Below are 23,143 nucleotides of genomic sequence, written 5' to 3'. Positions count from 1 at the left end.
AACAGAACTAGAACAGAACTAGAACAGAACTAGAACAGAACTAGAACAGAACTAGAACAGAACTAGAACAGAACTGAACAGAACTAGAACAGAACTAGAACAGAACTAGAACAGAACTAGAACAGAACTAGAACAGAACTAGAACAGAACTAGAACAGAACTAGAACAGAACTAGAACAGAACTAGAACAGAACTAGAACAGAACTAGAACAGAACTAGAACAGAACTAGAACAGAACTAGAACAGAACTAGAAACAGAACTAGAACAGAACTAGAACAGAACTAGAACAGAACTAGAACAGAACTAGAACAGAACTAGAACAGAACTAGAACAGAACTAGAACAGAACTAGAACAGAACTAGAACAGAACTAGAACAGAACTAGAACAGAACTAGAACAGAACTAGAACAGAACTAGAACAGAACTAGAACAGAACTAGAACAGAACTAGAACAGAACTAGAACAGAACTAGAATAGAACTAGAACAGAACTAGAACAGAACTAGAACAGAACTAGAACAGAACTAGAACAGAATTAGAACAGAACTAGAACAGAACTAGAACAGAACTAGAACAGAACTAGAACAGAACTAGAACAGAACTAGAACAGAACTAGAACAGAACTAGAACAGAATTAGAACAGAACTAGAACAGAACTAGAACAGAACTAGAACAGAACTAGAACAGAACTAGAACAGAACTAGAACAGAACTAGAACAGAACTAGAACAGAACTAGAACAGAACTAGAACAGAACTAGAACAGAACAGAACAGAACTAGAACAGAACTAGAAAGAACAAGAACAGAACTAGAACAGAACTAGAACAGAACTAGAACAGAACTAGAAGAGAACTAGAACAGAACTGGAACAGAACTAGAACAGAACTAGAACAGAACTAGAACAGAACTAGAACAGAACTAGAACAGAACTAGAACAGAACTAGAACAGAACTAGAACAGAACTAGAACAGAACTAGAACAGAACTAGAACAGAACTAGAACAGAACTAGAACAGAACTAGAACAGAACTAGAACGAACTAGAACAGAACTAGAACAGAACTAGAACAGAACTAGAACAGAACTAGAACAGAACTAGAACAGAACTAGAACAGAACTAGAACAGAACTAGAACAGAACTAGAACAGAACTAGAACAGAACTAGAACAGAACTAGAACAGAACTAGAACAGAACTAGAACAGAACTAGAACAGAACTAGAACAGAACTAGAACAGAACTAGAACAGAACTAGAACAGAACTAGAACAGAACTAGAACAGAACTAGAACAGAACTAGAACAGAACTAGAACAGAATTAGAACAGAACTAGGACAGAACTAGAACAGAACTAGAACAGAACTAGAAATATTATATAAAAAATTAATTTTCAGTCATCTTACCCCCCAAAATGTTTAGCCCAGCATCTTTCACTATAAACTAATCGAGCATTCTACACATTAGTTGAATTACACATGACAAAAATCTGGACAAAGTCAATCTTTTGTTAATGAATTGAAAAAGAAAATCTAAAAAAGAAACAAATCTTCATAAAAAGAATTTCACTTAATGTCAACTCACATCTAAAGTAAGTACCAGAGTATGTTCATTAAGCACATTTATCATTATTTCAATTTGCTTTCTTAAATCATGTTTGGCTTTTAAAGTAATAAAAAAAAGCATTTTTCGCAAGTCTCCTCTAATGTCAATGTCTTGTCTGTATGTTAGCCGAGTAGTGTTGTAGTTGCACATTCATAATATTTTTTATTTTATTTGAGAAATGCGTCAGTCAATTTAAACTGGTTCATTGTTTGACCATTAAACATTAACAAAAAAAAAAAAAAAAACAGAAAAGGCACCAACGCATTTAATTTGTTTACCAGTTTGGTCTATGTATTTATTTCTTTAACAGAAAGCAATTTCTATTTTTGCAGGCATTTGTATTATATTGCTGGGTGATTAGTTAAAAAAGATAGTAGCAGCAGCTATAATTTGAAATACGCATTGGCATAAATTTAATAAAAACAGCAATTAATCTCAACATTTTTAAACGATTTTGCGTATTTAACAAATATGGTGGCATGTTTGGAATTTAAGAGCTGTGATAATTGTACAGGGTTTTATAAATAAAGTAAATGAGGATTCTCCATAAAAATTGTAGCAATTTTGTTGAACCTGTTAATAGGGTGTCGGAAAATATCAGTAAAATGTTTGATTTGTAATGTTTAAACAAGTAAGGTGAAACATTTACATTTATAGTCTAGTCTATAGTCTAGTCTATAGTCTAGTCTATAGTCTAGTCTATAGTCTAGTCTATAGTCTAGTCTATAGTCTAGTCTATAGTCTAGTCTATAGTCTAGTCTATAGTCTAGTCTATAGTCTAGTCTATAGTTAGTCTATAGTCTAGTCTATAGTATAGTCTATAGTCTGGTCTATAGTCTAGTCTATATTCTAGTCTATAGTCTAGTCTATATTCTAGTCTATAGTCTAGTCTATAGTCTAGTCTATAGTCTAGTCTATAGTCTAGTCTATAGTCTAGTCTATAGTCTAGTCTATAGTCTAGTCTATAGTCTAGTCTATAGTCTAGTCTATAGTCTAGTCTATAGCCTAGTCTATAGTCTAGTCTATAGTCTAGTCTATAGTCTAGTTTATAGTCGAGTCTATAGTCTTGTCTATAGTCTAGTCATAGTCTAGTCTATAGTCTAGTCTATAGTCTAGTCTATAGTCTAGTCTATAGTCTAGTCTATAGTCTAGTCTATAGTCTAGTCTATAGTCTAGTCTATAGTCTAGTCTATAGTCTAGTCTATAGTCTAGTCTATAGTCTAGTCTATAGTCTTGTCTATAGTCTAGTCTATAGTCTAGTCTATAGTCTAGTCTATAGTCTAGTTATAGTCTAGTCTATAGTTTGTCTATAGTCTAGTCTATAGTCTAGTCTATAGCCTAGTCTATAGTCTAGTCTATAGTCTAGTCTATAGTCTAGTTTATAGTCGAGTCTATAGTCTTGTCTATAGTCTAGTCTATAGTCTAGTCTATAGTCTAGTCTATAGTCTAGTCTATAGTCTAGTCTATAGTCTAGTCTATAGTCTAGTCTATAGTCTAGTCTATAGTCTAGTCTATAGTCTAGTCTATAGTCTAGTCTATAGTCTAGTCTATAGTCTTGTCTATAGTCTAGTCTATAGTCTAGTCTATAGTCTAGTCTATAGTCTAGTCTATAGTCTAGTCTATAGTCTTGTCTATAGTCTAGTCTATAGTCTAGTCTATAGCCTAGTCTATAGCCTAGTCTATAGTCTAGTCTATAGTCTAGTCTATAGTCTAGTTTATAGTCGAGTCTATAGTCTTGTCTATAGTCTAGTCTATAGTCTAGTCTATAGTCTAGTCTATAGTCTAGTCTATAGTCTAGTCTATAGTCTAGTCATAGTCTAGTCTATAGTCTAGTCTATAGTCTAGTCTATAGTCTAGTCTATATTCTAGTCTATAGTCTAGTCTATAGTCTAGTCTATAGTCTAGTCTATAGTCTAGTCTATAGTCTAGTCTATAGTCTAGTCTATAGTCTAGTCTATAGTCTAGTCTATAGTCTAGTCTATAGTCTAGTCTATAGCCTAGTCTATAGTCTAGTCTATAGTTAGTCTATAGTCTAGTTTATAGTCGAGTCTATAGTCTTGTCTATAGTCTAGTCTATAGTCTAGTCTATAGTCTAGTCTAGTCTATAGTCTAGTCTAATAGTCTAGTCTATAGTCTAGTCTATAGTCTAGTCTATAGTCTAGTCTATAGTCTAGTCTATAGTCTAGTCTATAGTCTAGTCTATAGTCTAGTCTATAGTCTAGTCTATAGTCTAGTCTATAGTCTAGTCTATAGTCTAGTCTATAGTTAGTCTATAGTCTAGTCTATAGTCTAGTCTATAGTCTAGTCTATAGTCTAGTTTATAGTCGAGTCTATAGTCTTGTCTATAGTCTAGTCTATAGTCTAGTCTATAGTCTAGTATAGTCTAGTCTATAGTCTAGTCTATAGTCTAGTCTATAGTCTAGTCTATAGTCTAGTCTATAGTCTAGTCTATAGTCTAGTCTATAGTCTAGTCTATAGTCTAGTCTATAGTCTAGTCTATAGTCTAGTCTATAGTCTAGTCTATAGTCTAGTCTATAGTCTCTCTATAGTCTAGTCTATAGTCTAGTCTATAGTCTAGTCTATAGTCTAGTCTATAGTCTAGTATATAGTCTAGTCTATAGTCTAATCTATAGTCTAGTCTATAATCTAGTCTATAGTCTAATCTATAGTCTAGTCTATAATCTAGTCTATAGTCTAATCTATAGTCTAGTCTATAGTCTAGTCTGAAGAGAACAGAATTGAACAAGAACTGACCTAGAACTGAACTAGAACTGGACTAGAACTGAACTAGAACTGAACTAGAACTGAACTAGAACTGAACTAGAACTGGACTAGAACTGAACTAGAACTGAACTAGAACTAAACTAGAACTGAACTGGAACTGAACTAGAACTGAACTAGAACTGAACTAGAACTGAACTAGAACTGAACTAGAACTGAACTAGAACTGAACTAAAACTGAACTAGAACTGAACTAGAACTGAACTAGAACTGAGAACTGAACTAGAACTGAACTCGAACTGAACTAGAACGAACTGACTGAACTAGAACTGAACTAGAACTGAACTAGAACTGAACAGAACTGAACTAGAACTGAACTAGAACTGAACTAGAACTGAACTAGAACTGAACTAGAACTGAACTAGAACTGAACTAGAACTGAACTAGAACTGAACTAGAACTGAACTAGAACTGAACTAGAAAAACTGAACTAGAACTGAAACTAAACTGAACTAACTGAACTAGAACTGAACTAGAACTGAAACTAGAACTGAACTAGAACTGAACCTAGAACTGAACTAGAACTGAACTAGAACTGAACTAGAACTGAACTAGAACTGAACTAGAACTGAACTAGAACTGAACTAGAACTGAACTAGAACTGAACTAGAACTGAACTAGAACTGAACTAGAACTTACTAGAACTGACTAGAACTGAACTAGAACTGAACTAGAACTGAACTAGAACTGAATTAGAACTGAACTAGAACTGGACTAGAACTGAACTAAAACTGAACTAGAACTGAACTAGAATTGAACTAGAACTAGAACTGAACTAGAACTAGAACTGAACTAGAACTAGAACTGAACTAGAACAGAACTAGAACTGAACTAGAACTGAATTAAAACTGAACTACAAATGAACGGTAGTCTTGTCTTTATGCTTTTTATAGTTTGATCTGTAGTCTGGATTATAGAATTGTCTACAGTCTGTTCTATATCCTGGTCTATAGTTTGGTCTCGAGTATGGACTTAAATACTGCATGTCCTTGCTTCGTGATCCATTTATTATATCGGTGACAATTATTTAACTTACTTCCTTAAAAATCGTTTATTTCTTACAGATTTTTGTTAACCTTACAATTCATAAAGTTCATAAATAAAGCCAACAATTGCATTTTAAATACTACCGCCTCCAACAAAAAAACAAAATTTCCATTACTGCAACAAAGAAGACTTATTAAAAAATAAATGGTTCATCATCATCGAAACCCCAAGCAGAAGAACGTATGTACGAACGAAACAACAATGATGATGATGATGAAGCAGCTGACAAAAAAAACATTTAAACTCCAAATATGGAGCAACAAGTCAAGTTAGTTTTTTGTCGCTGTGTTCTTTATTCACAATTTAATTTATTTATTTAACAGACAGTTTGTTTGTTTTTTTTTTTTAAGTTGTCCCATTGTCTCTTGGTGACATCTTTTAGAACCGAAGAATAAACCAGCGAGCGAGGTGAACAGCAGCACAGTCAAGAGTAACCAACAACAATGTCGACAAAATTAATTATTGAAAGTAATAATAATGCGGAATTTGTAATCAAAATAAAAATAAAAGTAAAATGGTGTAATTGATTTGGATGACTAAAAAATGCTCTACAGAAATTCAGATATTAATCAACCATTTTAAGACGAGACTATATATTAAAATTACACTTTTCACCGAACTACAAGGGAGACTGCAGTTCTATCTATAGGTAATCATAATAATAGGAATTTTGGAACAAATTTAAACATCTTTAATTTGAAATTGATTTTCACTTCAAACTAAAATTTAACTCTCTCCAAAAAATCCTATTAAACATTTAACATTTGTGGCTACATATTAAAGTAAAATACCTTATGTTTAATATATGAGATACAAGGATACTATAAGGATAAACAATTTATGGGCCTAGACGTTAAGCTGTTTTCTTGCACCGCCTCCTCTAACTTCTAAAACCTTTTACCATCTTATTTAAACTTGAGCACATTAAAGTCTTATCACTATCGACTAGACCGTAAAAAAACCTAAAGAATAAAATGTAATGTAATGAAAAAAGCAAACAAAACAAGGTAGACTTATACAAGAAAGCAACAAAAAAATATAAATAAAATTATAATAAAACAAGATAAAAACACGTAAGAAACATTTACAAAACGCAACATGTTGTGATATATTTTTAAGATGGGGATCAGTCTAAACATAACATTCTCTAAACACACTCACTCCCATTGAATGTACAATGTACGTATGTACCTCATTCCCCTTGGTAAACACTATATCCTACAACTAGGCAGGCTACTAAATGGAATTAGATTTTTTGAGAAGATGCTATGTTTCTTGTACGTTTGATGTTACTTTGGTATGTGGATTAGGCATCAGTGATGAGCAAAGAGTAGATGAATTGGTACCAAAGATATTGAATATATATATATAGAGTGGACTGTATTCTAGACTACATATAAACTGGACTAGAGCGGAGATTGGAAGTATATACTAGGCAATAGACTAGACTATAGACTATAGATCTAGACTATCGACTAGACTATAGACTAGGACTATGACTAGACTATAGACTAGGACTATAGACTAGAACTATAGAACTAGACTATAGACTAGACTATAGACTAGACTATAGACTACTAATAGACTAGGACTAGACTAGACTATAGGACTAGACTATAGACTAGACTATAGACTAGACTATAGACTAGACTATAGACTAGACTATAGACATAGACTATAGGACTAGACTATAGACTAGACATAGACTAGGACTATAGACGACCTATAGACTAGGACTATAGACTAGACTATATAGACTATGACTATAGACTAGACTCATAGACTACGACTAGAGACTAGACTATAGACCTATAACTATAGACTAGACTATAGACTAGACTATAGGACTAGACCATAGACTAGACAAATAGACTAGACTATAGACTAGACTATAGACTATGCCTATAGATAGACAATCGACTAGACTATAGACTAGACTATAGGACTAGACTATAGACTAGACTAGACTATAAACTAGGATATAGACTACTAGACTAGACTATAGACTAGACTATAGACTAGACTATAGACTAGACTATAGACTAGACTATAGACTAGACTATAGACTAGACTATAGACGACTATAGACTAGACTATAGACTAGACTATAGACTAGACTATAGACTAGACTATAGACTAGACTATAGACTAGACTATAGACTAGACTATAGACTAGACTATAGACTAGACTATAGACTAGACTAGACTAGACTATAGACTAGACTATAGACTAGACTATAGACTAGACTATAGACTAGACTATAGACTAGACTATAGACTAGACTATAGACTAGACTATAGACTAGACTATAGACTAGACTATAGACTAGACTATAGACTAGACTATAGACTAGACTATAGACTAGACTATAGACTAGACTATAGACTAGACTATAGACTAGACTATAGACTAGACTATAGACTAGACTATAGACTAGACTATAGACTAGACTATAGACTAGACTATAGACTAGACTATAGACTAGACTATAGACTATAGACTAACTATAGACTAGACTATAGACTAGACTATAGACTAGACTATAGACTAGACTATAGACTAGACTAGACGACTATAGACTAGACTATAGACTAGACTATAGACTAGACTATAGACTAGACTAGACTAGACTATAGACTAGACTATAGACTAGACTATAGACTAGACTAGACTATAGACTAGACTATAGACTAGACTATAGACTAGACTATAGACTAGACTATAGACTAGACTATAGACTAGACTATAGACTAGACTATAGACTAGACTATAGACTAGACTATATAGACTAGACTAGACTAGACTAGACTATAGACTAGACTATAGACTAGACTATAGACTAGACTATAGACTAGACTATAGACTAGACTATAGACTAGACTATAGACTAGACTATAGACTAGACTATAGACTAGACTATAGACTAGACTATAGACTAGACTATAGACTAGACTATAGACTAGACTATAGACTAGACTATAGACTAGACTATAGACTAGACTATAGACTAGACTATAGACTAGACTATAGACTAGACTATAGACTAGACTATAGACTAGACTATAGACTAGACTATAGACTAGACTATAGACTAGACTATAGACTAGACTATAGACTAGACTATAGACTAGACTATAGACTAGACTATAGACTAGACTATAGACTAGACTATAGACTAGACTATAGACTAGACTATAGACTAGACTATAGACTAGACTATAGACTAGACTATAGACTAGACTATAGACTAGACTATAGACTAGACTATAGACTAGACTATAGACTAGACTATAGACTAGACTATAGACTAGACTATAGACTAGACTATAGACTAGACTATAGACTAGACTATAGACTAGACTATAGACTAGACTATAGACTAGACTATAGACTAGACTATAGACTAGACTATAGACTAGACTATAGACTAGACTATAGACTAGACTATAGACTAGACTATAGACTAGACTATAGACTAGACTATAGACTAGACTAGAATAGACTATAGACTAGACTATAGACTAGACTATAGACTAGACTATAGATAGGGCCTAGCTCGGGCTACTATCGGGGTCAGCGGGTGGCGGATAGCTGAACGACCTACAGATATGTAGGCCAGCTGCGATAAATAAGCAGTCCCCGACCATGAGCGGCAAAGTCCGAGGGTGTGCTAAAAAAAGGCACAGAAGCCTGACGACGACTTTGTGACATGGCGATTAGATGCCGCCAGTAAGTAGGCATCTCCCACAGGAGGTACCCTCCAGAGAGGTGTAGTTGGAAGCGTGACGTCTTCGTGGTTCCTCCAGTCGAAATTAAACCCAGAAGCGTCTGTCTCAAATTGAGCGGCTCCCTGGTCAGCGTCTGTTTCCCATGTTAGGGTCGGCTGCAATTAAAACTCCTGGCGGTTAGGACAAAAACGCTACGGGTAGGATCCCGGAACAAAAAACAAAAATGGAAAAGCTCAATGAAGGAAATTCACTTACGGTGCAGGGGCTAATGACCCCAGTACCGGCGGCTCAAGGTGGTGCGCGAGCAGGCCACCAGTCGTCGATATCCAACGACTGCAATGTTACTCCGGTAAGCTTGGCTAGGGTAACACAAAATGCTACAAGCAACTCAGCACAGCAATCACCACTTGGAAGAAACTCGGTGACTAAGAAAGCCTCACCCGCGTGCAATACCGTTAAAACAACGAAAACGGGTCAGAAACCAGTGGCAGTATACAACGAAGGAACAAAAACTAGTTCAGTTCCCGAAGGAATGGAGTCGGATCCAAAACCAGAGGCATTAGAGCACGACGCCGATGGTACGAAAACAGGTCCAAAGTCAGTGACAGTAGAGCACAAAGCTCCAACAATAGTCTCCGACTTTGCCAGGCTAGGCGATAAGATCTGGGAACTTGTGTTATTCTTGCGCAAGAAAACAAATATCCACAAAGACGTCGGGGCAATGGCAAACGAGATGCAAGCACTCTATATTCTAGTAAGGGAAGACAAATGTGAAATGTGTCGCCGTGGATGTAAGGGAGCTGCTGATATTAGGTTAACCCAGAAAGAGGAGGGTACAACTCCCAAAAGCATGGAAACCTCTGCAAGGAAACGACCAGCAAAGATGATGAGCCCTAAGGATAACAAACCAAAAAAGAAGAACAAGAGAGAGTTGCCAGCTCGAAAAAATGGTCCAGAAGTGATTCCGGATACACCAGCTGAAAGTGCTGCTCCGGAAGAAACCGAAAATGGCGAGTGGAAAACTGTAAAGAAGAAGAAGATACGAAAACACGGGCATGTGGAGTACTACACAACCCAATTCCTTAGCGGACACGGTGCCTATAGGCACTACTTACATCGATTTGGACTGACCGAATCACCTTTATGTCCAATTTGCCATGACCTAGAAGATGCAGAACACGTCTTCTTCTTCTGTCCCAGGTTCAACTCAAAAAGAGAGGATCTTCAAACAGAGCTAGGAACTGAAATAAGAGTAGATAATATTATCCAGCTCATGATGAGTTCGCCTACGTACTGGGGATATATAGCAAAGTATATAAAACTTGTTCTTCTAGAACTCAGTAGAAACTGAAAACAATAGTGGAGGTCAAATGACCTACCCATCCCGGCGAAGAAATACTTCGCGGTCGTCCCGCCGGGATTGGGAAGACGTTTGGGGTGTTTTAGCGTGTTAAAGTCTCGCACAAAGTCTTTCGATGATTTCACCTCGTTAAAAAAAAAAAAAAAAAAAAAAGACTAGACTATAGACTAGACTATAGACTAGACTATAGACTAGACTATAGACTAGACTATAGACTAGACTATAGACTAGACTATAGACTAGACTATAGACTAGACTATAGACTAGACTATAGACTAGACTATAGACTAGACTATGGACTAGACTATAGACTAGACTATAGACTAGACTATAGACTAGACTATAGACTAGACTATAGGCTAGACTATAGACTAGACTATAGACTAGACTATAGACTAACTAGACTATAGACTAGACTATAGACTAACTAGACTATAGACTAGACTATAGACTAGACTTAAGACTAGACTATATACTAACTAACTAACTAGACTATAGGTTAAACTATTTATAATTCATTGTCCATTTTTGTTAAAATAAGTACCAATGGGTTACCACAATTGTACTCCAACATTCATCCCCATTATTGTGGAAGATATAAAAAAACCAACACGTAATGATTTTTTGGGGAAAAACAAGAAAAACTTTGTTCTTTCTTTAAATACATTTTCTATAAAATTATATTAAGTGTTGTTGCTTGGAAATATTGAAGACTATAAAACAGGCAGCATAACACATGAAAATGGAAAGGGAAAGGTCTACTACTACTACTACTGGCTTACAACTACTTACATATGGAATGCATAATAGACATGCGACATTTTTATGAGCTTTTCCGTTACGTTTTTTACGACTCTCAACGATGACGACATCATTTTCTTATGGGTTTTCTTGCGTTTCTTATGCATAATTGAAGTCGACTAAGGGAGGTGAGGGGTAAATGTAAATGAAGAAAAAACCACCCCCTACAAAGTTTAAAATGTATGGTCATAAAATTGGCTTATACAGGCAGCATATATTGGTATAAACATGGTCAAAATGTTATAAAACAAACGAAAAAATAAACATTTTTAAAAGTAACGTAAATATTGTGGCATATATGTATACGCTTATGAGATGAATTGTAGTCAAAGGTGTCGTATGCGTAAAATTTTTTATCTGCCTTCTTTATCGTTAAAGTCAAATGACTTAAACTAAAGTCATATATATTTTTGTTGTTTTACTACTATAAGGATCAAGTCTAGGGTTGTAAAATTTTATATTTTTCCACATACTTCATAAATATATGGGGATTTTTAGAGGTTTAACAAATTTATTTATATGCTACATAAACGTATTTTTTAGTAGTGACAAAATTATTGCGAAATTTTGTAAATAATCATTTTAAAATAAGTAAAAATTGTCCATTACTCACATGTATACTAACACCGATGTACAGGGGTAGCTACCCGAAAATATGGTACCAACGGCAACAAATCAACTTTCAACGCCAGTGAGGATACACATCCATCTAGAGCCACGGCTGTAGGAAGCCTTTCTGTTTGCCCTGAACTAGAACTGAACTAGAACTAGAACTGAACTAGAACTGAACTAGAACTGAACTAGAACTAAACTAGAACTAAACTAGAACTGAACTAGAACTGAACTAGAACTGAACTAGAACTGAACTAGAACTGAACTAGAACTAAACTAGAACTAAACTAGAACTGAACTAGAACTGAACTAGAACAGAACTAGAACTGAACTAGAACTGAACTAGAACTGAACTAGAACTGAACTAGAACTGAACTAGAACTGAACTAGAACTGAACTAGAACTGAACTAGCACTGAACTAGAACTGAACTAGAACTGAACTAGAACTGAACTAGAACTGAACTAGAACTGAACTAGAACTGAACTAGAACTGAACTAGAACTGAACTAGAACTGAACTAGAACTGAATGAACTGAACTAGAACTGAACTAGAAACTGAACTAGAACTGAACTAGAACTGAACTAGAACTGAACTAGAACTGAACTAGAACTGAAACTAGAAACTGAACTAGAAACTGAACTAGAACTGAAACTAGAACTGAACTAGAACTGAACTAGACGACTAGAACTGACTAGAACTGAACTAGAACTGAAACTAGAACTGATCTGAACTAGAAACTGAAACTAGAACTGAACTAGAACTGAAACTAGAACTGAACTAGAACGAACTAGAACTGAACTAGAACTGAACTAGAACTGAACTAGAACTGAACTAGAACTGAAACTAGAACTGAACTAGAACTGAACTAAATGAACTAGAACTGAAGCTAGAACTGAACTAGAACTGAACTAGAACTGACCTAGAACTGAACTAGAACTGAACTAGAACTGAACTAGAACTGAACTAGAACTGAACTAGAACTGAACAGAACTGAACTAGAACTGAACTAGAATGAACTAGAACTGAACTAGAACTGAACTAGAACTGAACTAGAACTGAACTAGAACTGAACTAGAACTGAACTAGAACTGAACTAGAACTGAACTAGAACTGAACTAGAACTGAACTACTAGAACTGAACTAGAACTGAACTAGAACTGAACTAGAAACTGAACTAGAACTGAACTAGAACTGAACTAGAACTGAACTAGAACTGAACTAGAACTGAACTAGAACTGAACTAGAACTGAACTAGAACTGAACTAGAACTGAACTAGAACTGAACTAGAACTGAACTAGAACTGAACTAGAACTGAACTAGAACTGAACTAGAACTGAACTAGAACTGAACTAGAACTGAACTAGAACTGAACTAGAACTGAACTAGAACTGAACTAGAACTGAACTAGAACTGAACTAGAACTGAACTAGAACTGAACTAGAACTGAACTAGAACTGAACTAGAACTGAACTAGAACTGAACTAGAACTGAACTAGAACTGAACTAGAACTGAACTAGAACTGAACTAGAACTGAACTAGAACTGAACTAGAACTGAACTAGAACTGAACTAGAACTGAACTAGAACTGAACTAGACTGAACTAGAACTGAACTAGAACTGACTAGAACTGAACTAGAACTGAACTAGAACTGAACTAGAAACTAGAACTGAACTAGAACTGAACTAGAACTGAACTAGAACTGAACTAGAACTGAACTAGAACTGAACTAGACTGAACTAGAACTGAACTAGAACTGAACTAGAACTGAACTAGAACTGAACTAGAACTGAACTAGAACTGAACTAGAACTGAACTAGAACTGAACTAGAACTGAACTAGAACTGAACTAGAACTGAACTAGAACTGAACTAACTAGAACTGAACTAGAACTGAACTAGAACTGAACTAGAACTGAACTAGAACTGAACTAGAACTGAACTAGAACTGAACTAGAACTGAACTAGAACTGAACTAGAACTGAACTAGAACTGAACTAGAACTGAACTAGAACTGAACTAGAACTGAACTAGAACTGAACTAGAACTGAACTAGAACTGAACTAGAACTGAACTAGAACTGAACTAGAACTGAACTAGAACTGAACTAGAACTGAACTAGAACTGAACTAGAACTGAACTAGAACTGAACTAGAACTGAACTAGAACTGACTAGAACTGAACTAGAACTGAACTAGAACTGAACTAGAACTGAAGTATAACTGAACTAGAACTGAACTAGAATTTCTATCATAATTTCGTGCAGCAAAATTTATCTCAACATTGGCTTCCGCTTCGTGACCACAAAGGTGTTGATCATTATGGAAATTATCATAATTTTCCTAAAATATAAAAGAATCAAAATCAGTAATTCTTGTTGTTTTAAGAAAAAAAAAAACTTACATAACCATTTGTACTTCTGCCTTTCTATCTCCGCCTCCACTGTCCACTAACATTTCCACTGCGTACATAGGAAAATTCACTCCGGCCAATAGTTTGTGATTTCTGCTTCGTCTTTTATTATAATTCGCCTATTATTTGCATTTTGATCTTGAGTTGTTGTTGTCTTAGCTATAGATGCTCCTGCTGAGCGAGCATTAGGTAAAATTTCTACTTCCGAAGATGTGGTACGAGCTTATCTAACCCCATTTTCATTAGACGGCTATTAACTAGGGAAGTTCATTTCACAGTGAGACTCTTGGTCGGTACATTGTAGTATTTTAGCCCCATCTTCTACCGCTGCATGACTATTAGTTTTCCATTCCAGATTCTGTTGGTTGACATTACACTGTCAAGCGGAATGTTCTCTTCCTGTGTTACAGAAGTCGCTCGCCCCTTGCGTGGCATTAACAAAAAATACTTTTGGCAGAGAATTGCTTGGCCTGCTCTAAAATGATGATCAGGACTGTCATGTAAACATATAATTTTTTGTCGCGACAGCTGTATCTTAGCTTTGGAACGACACAAGTCTTACCCCGTCAAAGATTAACAACATTGTATTAATTAACCACCCTCAAGATGTGAAATACTTAAACCTTTTTGTAAAAGAATCCACGTTTGGTTTATCTATTTTTATCCAAATGGAAAAACAAGCCTTGAACTTACCTTTCAATCTTAGGATATTGTTTTAACATTTTGGAAAACCACTATGTAAAAAATCCAACTTGAAATTCTCTTGAAATTGACACACGTCTATTTCGCGCCGTTTTTAAGCTTAAACTGCTGTAAGTAGGGATTATGTTGTAGGGATAATTGTACTAATTTTAGGACAAAAAGTTATAAAAAAATTCCCTTAACAAAAATTGTCCGTTAAAATTTTCATATTTAAAAAATTACATTAAATTGCCTAGTTTTATTAAAATTTAGTACAAGATTATTCCCTTCGATTTTTTTTTTTCAATTATTTTCATAAAATAGTTATTTTATACATACTTATGAGAAAATGTTAAAAATAACATAAAGTGTTTTACAAAATAACAGGTTATTTGCAATATTTTCATAGATTGTATGTATAATTATATTATACATACGTATTTAGTTCGTTTTTGAATTTGTTACAAAATGTTGTTTATTACATAAATATGTTAATAATTTTAATTTTTTCTAATTTTCTTTCATTTGTTTATAATTTTTTGTAAACAAATAATAAACACTGCCTTATGCAAAAACGAACTTTAAAACACACAACAACTATCGTCACTAACGATAACTTCATTATCGACACTGCCTTATCAATTTATATGTCATATATGTATCTTCTTCGATCAGACGATAAGACCGTTTATTTATCAATAAAGAAAACAACGGTTTATTGCCAGAAATTTGTGTTGATAAATTAAAATATGAATACATAATTGCATTTTTTTAATCTTTTTATTTTTTTAAATTGTAAGAGTTACATAATTAAATATTTCAATTCATTTTTAATTTTTTTCCATCCCGGCATATTTATCCACACAATTTTCCTTCCCGGATTTTGGGCAATAACAAAAGATTTTTATTTTATTTTATTTAACAATATTCAATAACCTAGCCTATAGGCCATAAGCGGTTACAAATTTTTACTAGATTTTTGAAATATTTGCTTCAAAATTCCATTTTATTATCTCTCGGGTTCCGTTTTTATTTAAAATCGTAGAAATTTTAAAAACTTATCTGAAAACTTTGCCGGCTTACTAGAGATTTTAAGCCGTTGCCAACATTCACCTACTATTCACTACACCACCAGAGACCCGATTCGGCTTTAAGCCGACTATGTTTTTGATTAAATTGTTGTCAGTAGGGTTCTATAGTTGAAACGAAAAGTCGACTTTTCGACTTTTTTCATTTAGTTAAAAGTCGACTTTTCGACTTTTTGCATTTTATGAAAAGTCGATTTTTCGACTTTTCGACTTTTTTCATTTAAATAAAAGTCGACTTTGAGACTTTTCGACTATAAGTATTTTATAAATAGTCGACTTTTTTCGACTTTTCGACTTTTTTCGACTTTTTCGACTTTTCGACTTTTTTCGACTTTTCGATTTTTTTCGACTTTTTGACTATTTTCGACTTCTTTCTACTTTTTTCCGACTATTTTTTGACTTTTTTCGAGTTTTTCCGACTATTTTAGAGTTTTTGACTTTTTTTCCACTTTTTTAAAATTTTTGACTATTTTCGACTTTTTACGACTTCTCGACTTTTTTCGACTTTTTTCGACTTTATTCGACTTTTTTCGACTTATCGACTTTTTTCGACTTTTATTCACAAAGTCGACTTTTTTCACAGACGATAGTCGAGTTATCGACTTTTTTGAAACAAAATAGTCGACTTCGACTTTTCGACTTTTTTCGACAAAAAGTCGATTGTTCGATTATTCGAAAGTCGATTTATAGAACCCTAGTTGTCAGTACTGACAAAGTTAACTGCTCATAAATCCATAACTGAAAAACACAATCATCGGTTAAAGTCCGCCTAAATTTGTTCCGAGTTTAATCTAACAGCAATTTATGCCTAGTTTGGCTGAGTAGTAAGAAACCCGCCTTTACTTGTTAATTACACATAGTCCGCAAATACCGTCAACGCATGGAAAGTCGAATGACCCTTCCTAAAACCAAATTTTTCATCCAGTAAGGAATTACCCTCAGTCAAACCGTCAATTAGCTTCGTCAGTAAAAATGTTTCCAATAATTTACCGAAGGGAGATAGTAGTGATATCGGCCTGTAGCTGGCACATTGTCCTGGATCAGTCCTTGGTTTAAGAATTGGCACTATATTTGCCCTTTCCATGCCCTGGGGAAATATCCGAAATATTCAGGTAGTGATTAAACAACACTGCCATAAAAACGCCAGGTGTTACGGTGTGTTTTCCTAAGTACAAAATAGGGTTCTATAAATCGACTTTCGAATAATCGAACAATCGACGTTTTGTCGAAAAAAGTCGAAAAGTCGAAGTCGACTATTTTGTTCCAAAAAAGTCGATAACTCGACTATCGTCTATGAAAAAAGTCGAAAAGTCGACTTCGTAAATAAAAGTCGAAAAGTCGAAAAAAGTCGAAAAATCGAAAAAAGTCGAAAAGTCGAAAAAAGTCGATAAGTCGAAAAAAGTCGAAAAGTCGAAAAAAGTCGAATAGTCGGAAAAAGTCGAAAAGTCGGAAAAAGTCGAAAAAAGTCGAAAAGTCGAAAATAGTCGAAAATTTTAAAAAAGTGGAAAAGAGGTCAAAAACTCTAAAATAGTCGGAAAAACTCGAAAAAAGTAAAAAATAGTCGAAAAAAGTCGAAAAAAAGTCGAAATAAGTCGAAAATAGTCAAAAAGTCGTAAAAAATCGAAAAGTCGGAAAAAGTCGAAAAGTTGAAAAAAGTCGGAAAAAGTCGAAAAAAGTCGAAAAGTCGAAAAAAGTCGAAAAAAGTCGGAAAAAGTCGGAAAAAGTCGAAAAGTCGAAAAAAGTCGGAAAAGGTCGAAAAGTCGGAAAAAGTCGAAAAGTCGACCATTTATAAAATACTAAAAGTCGAAAAGTCTAAAAGTCGACTTTTAAATAAATGAAAAAGGTCGAAAAGTCGAAAAATCAACTTTTCATAAAATGGAAAAAGTCGAAAGGTCGAAAAGTCGAGTTTTAACTAAATGCAAAAAGTCGAAAAGTCGACTTTTCGTTTCAACTATAGAACCCTAGTACGAAATCATTGATTCTTTTTGGATCTTTTCCCAGAGTCACCAAAATTGCCGATCATCATAAAACTCGCTGAAAGGATTTGTTTTTAATTTTTAAGAATTAATCAAATTTTTTAAAATATATATATTTTTTTATTTTTTTCCATCCCTGCATAATTTCTCACACAACTTTTGTGCTTGCTATATTTTGTTGTTATAAATTATACATATACAAAATCCAACTTTTTTCTCTCGAATTCCGTTTTTATTTGAAATCTTTGAAAATTTAAAAAACTTAGCTGTAAACCTTGCCGGCTTACAGTAGATTTTATGCCGTTGCCGACGTTTTTGGTGTCTGCCGCCGGTGTCGCTGTCAATGTTTGTCGGCACAGGGCTCCGTTCACTACACCACAATACGTACGTGGAACTTTCTCAATACAAAAAAACTAGAAAAAATGAATAAAATACTAAAATTTTGTTTAAAAAACTAACAAAATAATTATTGTAAACAATTACATTAAGGCCATACTTAACAACAATATAGCAATTAAATAAAAATCCTAAATAAATATCAAAAAAACAGAAGCAGTCAAGAAAAAAGGAGGCGAGACTCTGACGGAAAAAATAGATTGGTGACAAAATAGATTTTTTACAACAAAAGAAAAAACTAAACCTAGTAATTTTGTTAGACAATAGCAGCAGCTGATAAAAAGCCAATAATTTGTTACAAAAAAAAAAACAATAGTTTATAAATTGTTAAGTAAATAGGGGAAAGGTCAAAGACAGACCACAAAAAGATAAGCAGACATGGCACCAACTAGAAAACCAAGTGATGGTCTATTGGCCAGAGTGAATTTTCCTTTGTATGCAGTGGAAATGTTAACTAGTCGACATGTTTTAGTGGCTGGTGGTGGCGGTGCCAGTAAGACAGGAGTAGCAAATGGTTTTGTAAGTTTTTTTTTATGAAAACCACAAGAATTCTTACTAATTATTTTATATTTTAGGAAATTTATGAAATTTACCATAACGGACAACACTTTTGTGCCCAAGAGGTGGTACGTCACGAAACTGGAGCCAATGTGGTAATGAATTTTGCTGTCCGCAATGATGGTAGACGCTCATTTTTGTGTGCCGGCCAAGAGTCTCATTGTCAAATGTATTTTGTTAATCCCCGAGTAGTGAGTGAGGATGGTAAAGAGGAAATTTCTGTTACACAAGAAGAAAAATCTCAAAAATCACCCCTAGAAATGCATGTCAATGAAAATGGTGTAAGACAACGTCGTACCACAGCTTCGGGTGTAGAAGATTTACCTAATGGTCATGCTGCGGGAGGAGCAGAGGCTAAGACCACAAATAAACAAGATCAAAATGCAAATCTCAGGCGTATTTTAAAATTCGATATTAAGGCAGCGGATTCTATACAAACAGATTTCCTAACCGCAGATCCTCTACAAAGAGTAGTGAGGATTTCACCTAATGGTCATATAATGTGTACTGGTGGTACCGATGGTCATCTGAGAGTGTGGTCTTTTCCACAAATGATTAAATCCGCTGATATAGAGTAAGTTTTTTATATTTTTTATGATAATTTAAAAAATTTATTGATGTTTTTAATTTTTTTTTTTTTGTTTTAGAGCTCATACTAAGGAGATAGATGATATTGACATAAGTCCTGATTCGAAATATATCGTTACCATTGCCAAAGATGGTCAAGGCATCGTATGGGATGTGGCCACTACGAAAAAGGTCTATGATTTAAAATGGGATACACCAGAGGGAGCTAAATATCTATTTAAACGTTGTCGTTATGGTACTATAGAGGCCCAAAGGGATAAATATCGTCTCTTTACCATTACCAATCCTCTGGGTAAAGTAGGCAAACAGAGGGGTTACTTACAGCAGTGGGAAAGTACGACGGGTAAAATACGTTTAGCTGTGGCCATAGATGAAAGTTTAGCCTCTTTGGCCGTGAGAGATGATGGTCGTTTTGTTGCCGTTGGTACCATGTTTTCGGGTAGTATTTCCATGTATATTGGCTTTAGTTTACAGGTGAGTAATAATGGAAAGAAATAAACTTAAAAGGTCTCTTAACATTGTATTTGTATTTTAGCGTGTTCTCCTTATACCCAATGCTCACTCAATGTTTGTGACTGGTTTACAATTCTTGCCCGTAACCAATGAGGAAGGACCACCCATATCTAGTGATACCGAAGCTGCAGTTTTATCTATATCCGTAGACAATAAAGTGTGCATACACAGTTTGCAACATAGACGTAAGTTTCCTTATATTACCCGTATGACGGACAAATTGTTATACATTTCTAATTTGTTTTTATATTTTCCTACAGGCACCATGCCCGCTTGGTTGGCTATAATGCTCATAGTTTTGGTGCTATTTGGCGCATTTACTTTATGCTCATATCTAGGCCTTTAGAGTTAATAAAACACTAACAAACTAAATAGAATCACAACAACCTATAAACAAATTAAACGAAAAACATTGTTATTTAAACACAGACAGACAGGCGTACAGTATAATTGAATGGAAAAAAACAATAATTTAATAAATAATTACAAAAATTACTAGGCATTTATATAAAACTAACGAAATCTTATACAATTATAAAGAAAAACAACATAAAATACATAAATATAAGAACTTAAAACGAAATGTAAGAGAAAAAACAATTTAAAATGTTTAATAACAGACTCTTTTTAGCATTAAAAGATATTTAAATTTGTTAAAAAGCAAATTATTAAACAAATTATAAAATTTGTTTTAATTTGTTAAAAGTCAAAATATTGTATTTATCAAAACAAAAATAGCAAACAATTTAACGATTTTTTAATTAGTTTTCTTTTAAACATTAATCTGCCTTTCAAAATTATTTCTCTCTCTCTCTCTAAACATGTTTATATATATTAATAATTTTATTTAAATAATTAATTTTAAGCTTCTTTAAACATTCTTTGGTTTAAAACTCTCCCATTTTTCGTTTAAAATAATAACAAAAATATAATTTTATTATTATATCAAATCTACAATTTATTTAAATTCTTTTATTTTTAAGTATAAAGTTTTAAGTTAATTTAAAATATATAAAACAATTTTAACTAAATGGATTTTGGAAATTGAGAAAAGAAAACTTTTAAGTAGAAAAAAAAAGAGATTTTATTCAAAATAAACGAAAGGAAACTAAAAAAAATTGTTTTAAATGGAACTTATTAAAAACTTTTTAATTTTTTAACAGAAATTTCATCATGACATAAAATTGTCTTAACAAAAATATGTCATGATATAAAAATTTCTTAACAAAAATATGTCATGACATGAAAACTCCACAGAAAATATAATGAACATTTTATTAATAAAAAAACATGCCATAATATAAAAATTTTCTTAACAGAAAACATGTCACTCCGATTGTTAAGAACATTTTTCTCCATAGAACATATCAGGCGTCCAGACATGAAAAATTTCTTATGTCAATTTAGGCAATACTAAAACTAACGATGAATTAAAGCGAAATCTTAGTTTAATTTTAAAATCAAGTCAATTTTTATTAAAAATAATTACGTTTTTTTTTTTTAAACACAACACAAAAAAATTTCACAATTCTGCAAAAGTTTCGATGCAGAATATTTTAATAATAATCCAAATAACTAAAATATAAATAAAGTCAATACTAAGTAATAATTATATCATTTAGCTGTTACTGTTTCCTGCAGCTGATGCTGCTCGACATTCTGATTTTCTTCATTTTCTATACTAATAACATTTTGTTCAGACATTAGTTGAACACGTCTTAATTCCATTTCCTTCTGTTCCGTCCAGATGCGTATGAAAGTCTCAAAACAACGGAAATTTTCTTCTTCCAAATGTAAAGATTTAAGATCAGCATCTCGTTGTTCGGCTAAACGATTGTTATCCTGGCGCAATTGTTCAATTTTCTCCATGGTTATATTGCGGAAGGGTAAAATAGACGGTTTTTCAAAACGACCCTGTGACGAAGATTGTAGCCGATTGTAAGGTGAATAGGAATCTGTATAGACGCCAGAGGAAACGTGAGTACGGTGCTGATAAGAATTGACTTGAGTTGAAGTGGGAGGATTGCGTGTTTGATAAGTAGGATACTGATGGCTGTTGTTTTGATGGTTTAGGGCTAGTGTGGGGGCGTCAACTTCCACTGGTTTGGGTATTTTATCTAAGAGCTTTTTGATAATCTGAGAATAGGAAGAAATATAAGTTTAAAATTATTAAACAAATTAAAAAAATATACTATACTTACAATCGTTTCATGCCAAGGATCAAATTCTTTAATTTTAGGTTGCAAAACACAGTGTATAAGAGGAAACAAACGCCATTCGGATTTGCAACCAGATGATTCCATTTTCTGTAATTCTTGCCTAGAAATTCAAAACAAATAAGCATTAATCAATCTATTCGTTAAATTAAAAACTTACTTGTATCTCGTGTTAAGGGTATTGACCTTACGCCGGCAATCCTGAGCTGTAACTATCATATTCCGATTACGCATGGCTATCATCATCTTACGATACACCGGCAAAGGCACATTCACTATGGTCAATTCTTCCTTGTAGCGACGCCACAATTCTACCAAATACAACTCCTCCCAGGAATTCCAGTAACGTTGTTTCTTGTGATTACTCAAATGTTCTTCACCCGTCTTATCCACCGGTGGTTGATGGCGTCTCGGCGGTATACGTACCATATCTCCCGAGCAACTTCTTAAAGATCTCCACTGTTGAGGAGTGCTGGCTGCTATAGGTTGAGGAGTGTTCACTGCTATAGATCCATTTTTGAGGGCTGGCTGTTCGAGAGGTTTGCTGAGATATATCTTTTTAGGTTCCCCATTGGGTTGTAAATCAGTCATTATTTCAAGTTGTTTTTAAAATTTCGCAGAAAATTGTAATCGATTGCAAAAAGAAAATTTTTCAGTCGCAAATTTTTCCCAAGAAAAAATATAAACAAAACAACTGGGGTGAAAATGTTAAAAACAGCAACAACAACTACATTTAAAACTTGACGAGAGTAACAGAGTTGTATTTTTGATGTATAATGACAAAAGT

At 33.8% G+C, this 23,143-nt stretch overlaps 2 protein-coding genes across 2 annotated transcripts; one reads left to right on the top strand and one right to left on the bottom strand.

The window, feature by feature from the left end:
- Positions 1-18,430: 18,430 nt before the first annotated feature.
- LOC119610982 (prolactin regulatory element-binding protein) lies at positions 18,431-21,083 on the top strand. Its single transcript, XM_037966424.1, has 5 exons — positions 18,431-19,000; positions 19,057-19,613; positions 19,687-20,101; positions 20,163-20,325; positions 20,401-21,083. The coding sequence occupies exons 1-5, from the start codon at positions 18,860-18,862 to the stop codon at positions 20,484-20,486; spliced, it is 1,362 nt and encodes a 453-aa protein (XP_037822352.1). The 5' UTR covers positions 18,431-18,859; the 3' UTR covers positions 20,487-21,083.
- Positions 21,084-21,601: 518 nt separating this feature from the next.
- LOC119610983 lies at positions 21,602-23,103 on the bottom strand. The gene is made up of 3 exons (XM_037966425.1): positions 22,517-23,103; positions 22,342-22,459; positions 21,602-22,276 (listed from the first exon to the last, which is right to left on the bottom strand). The coding sequence occupies exons 1-3, from the start codon at positions 22,945-22,947 to the stop codon at positions 21,755-21,757; spliced, it is 1,071 nt and encodes a 356-aa protein (XP_037822353.1). The 5' UTR covers positions 22,948-23,103; the 3' UTR covers positions 21,602-21,754.
- Between the last annotated feature and the right edge of the window lie 40 nt (positions 23,104-23,143).

The sequence above is a fragment of the Lucilia sericata genome, unplaced genomic scaffold, assembly GCF_015586225.1.
Source record: "Lucilia sericata isolate MDLA Ls3-8-SP2 unplaced genomic scaffold, ASM1558622v1 Contig001330F_arrow, whole genome shotgun sequence".
Lineage (NCBI taxonomy): Eukaryota > Metazoa > Arthropoda > Insecta > Diptera > Calliphoridae > Lucilia > Lucilia sericata.
The sequence above is the reverse complement of the archived record's forward strand: the minus strand, read 5'-3'. Positions and strand labels throughout refer to the sequence as shown.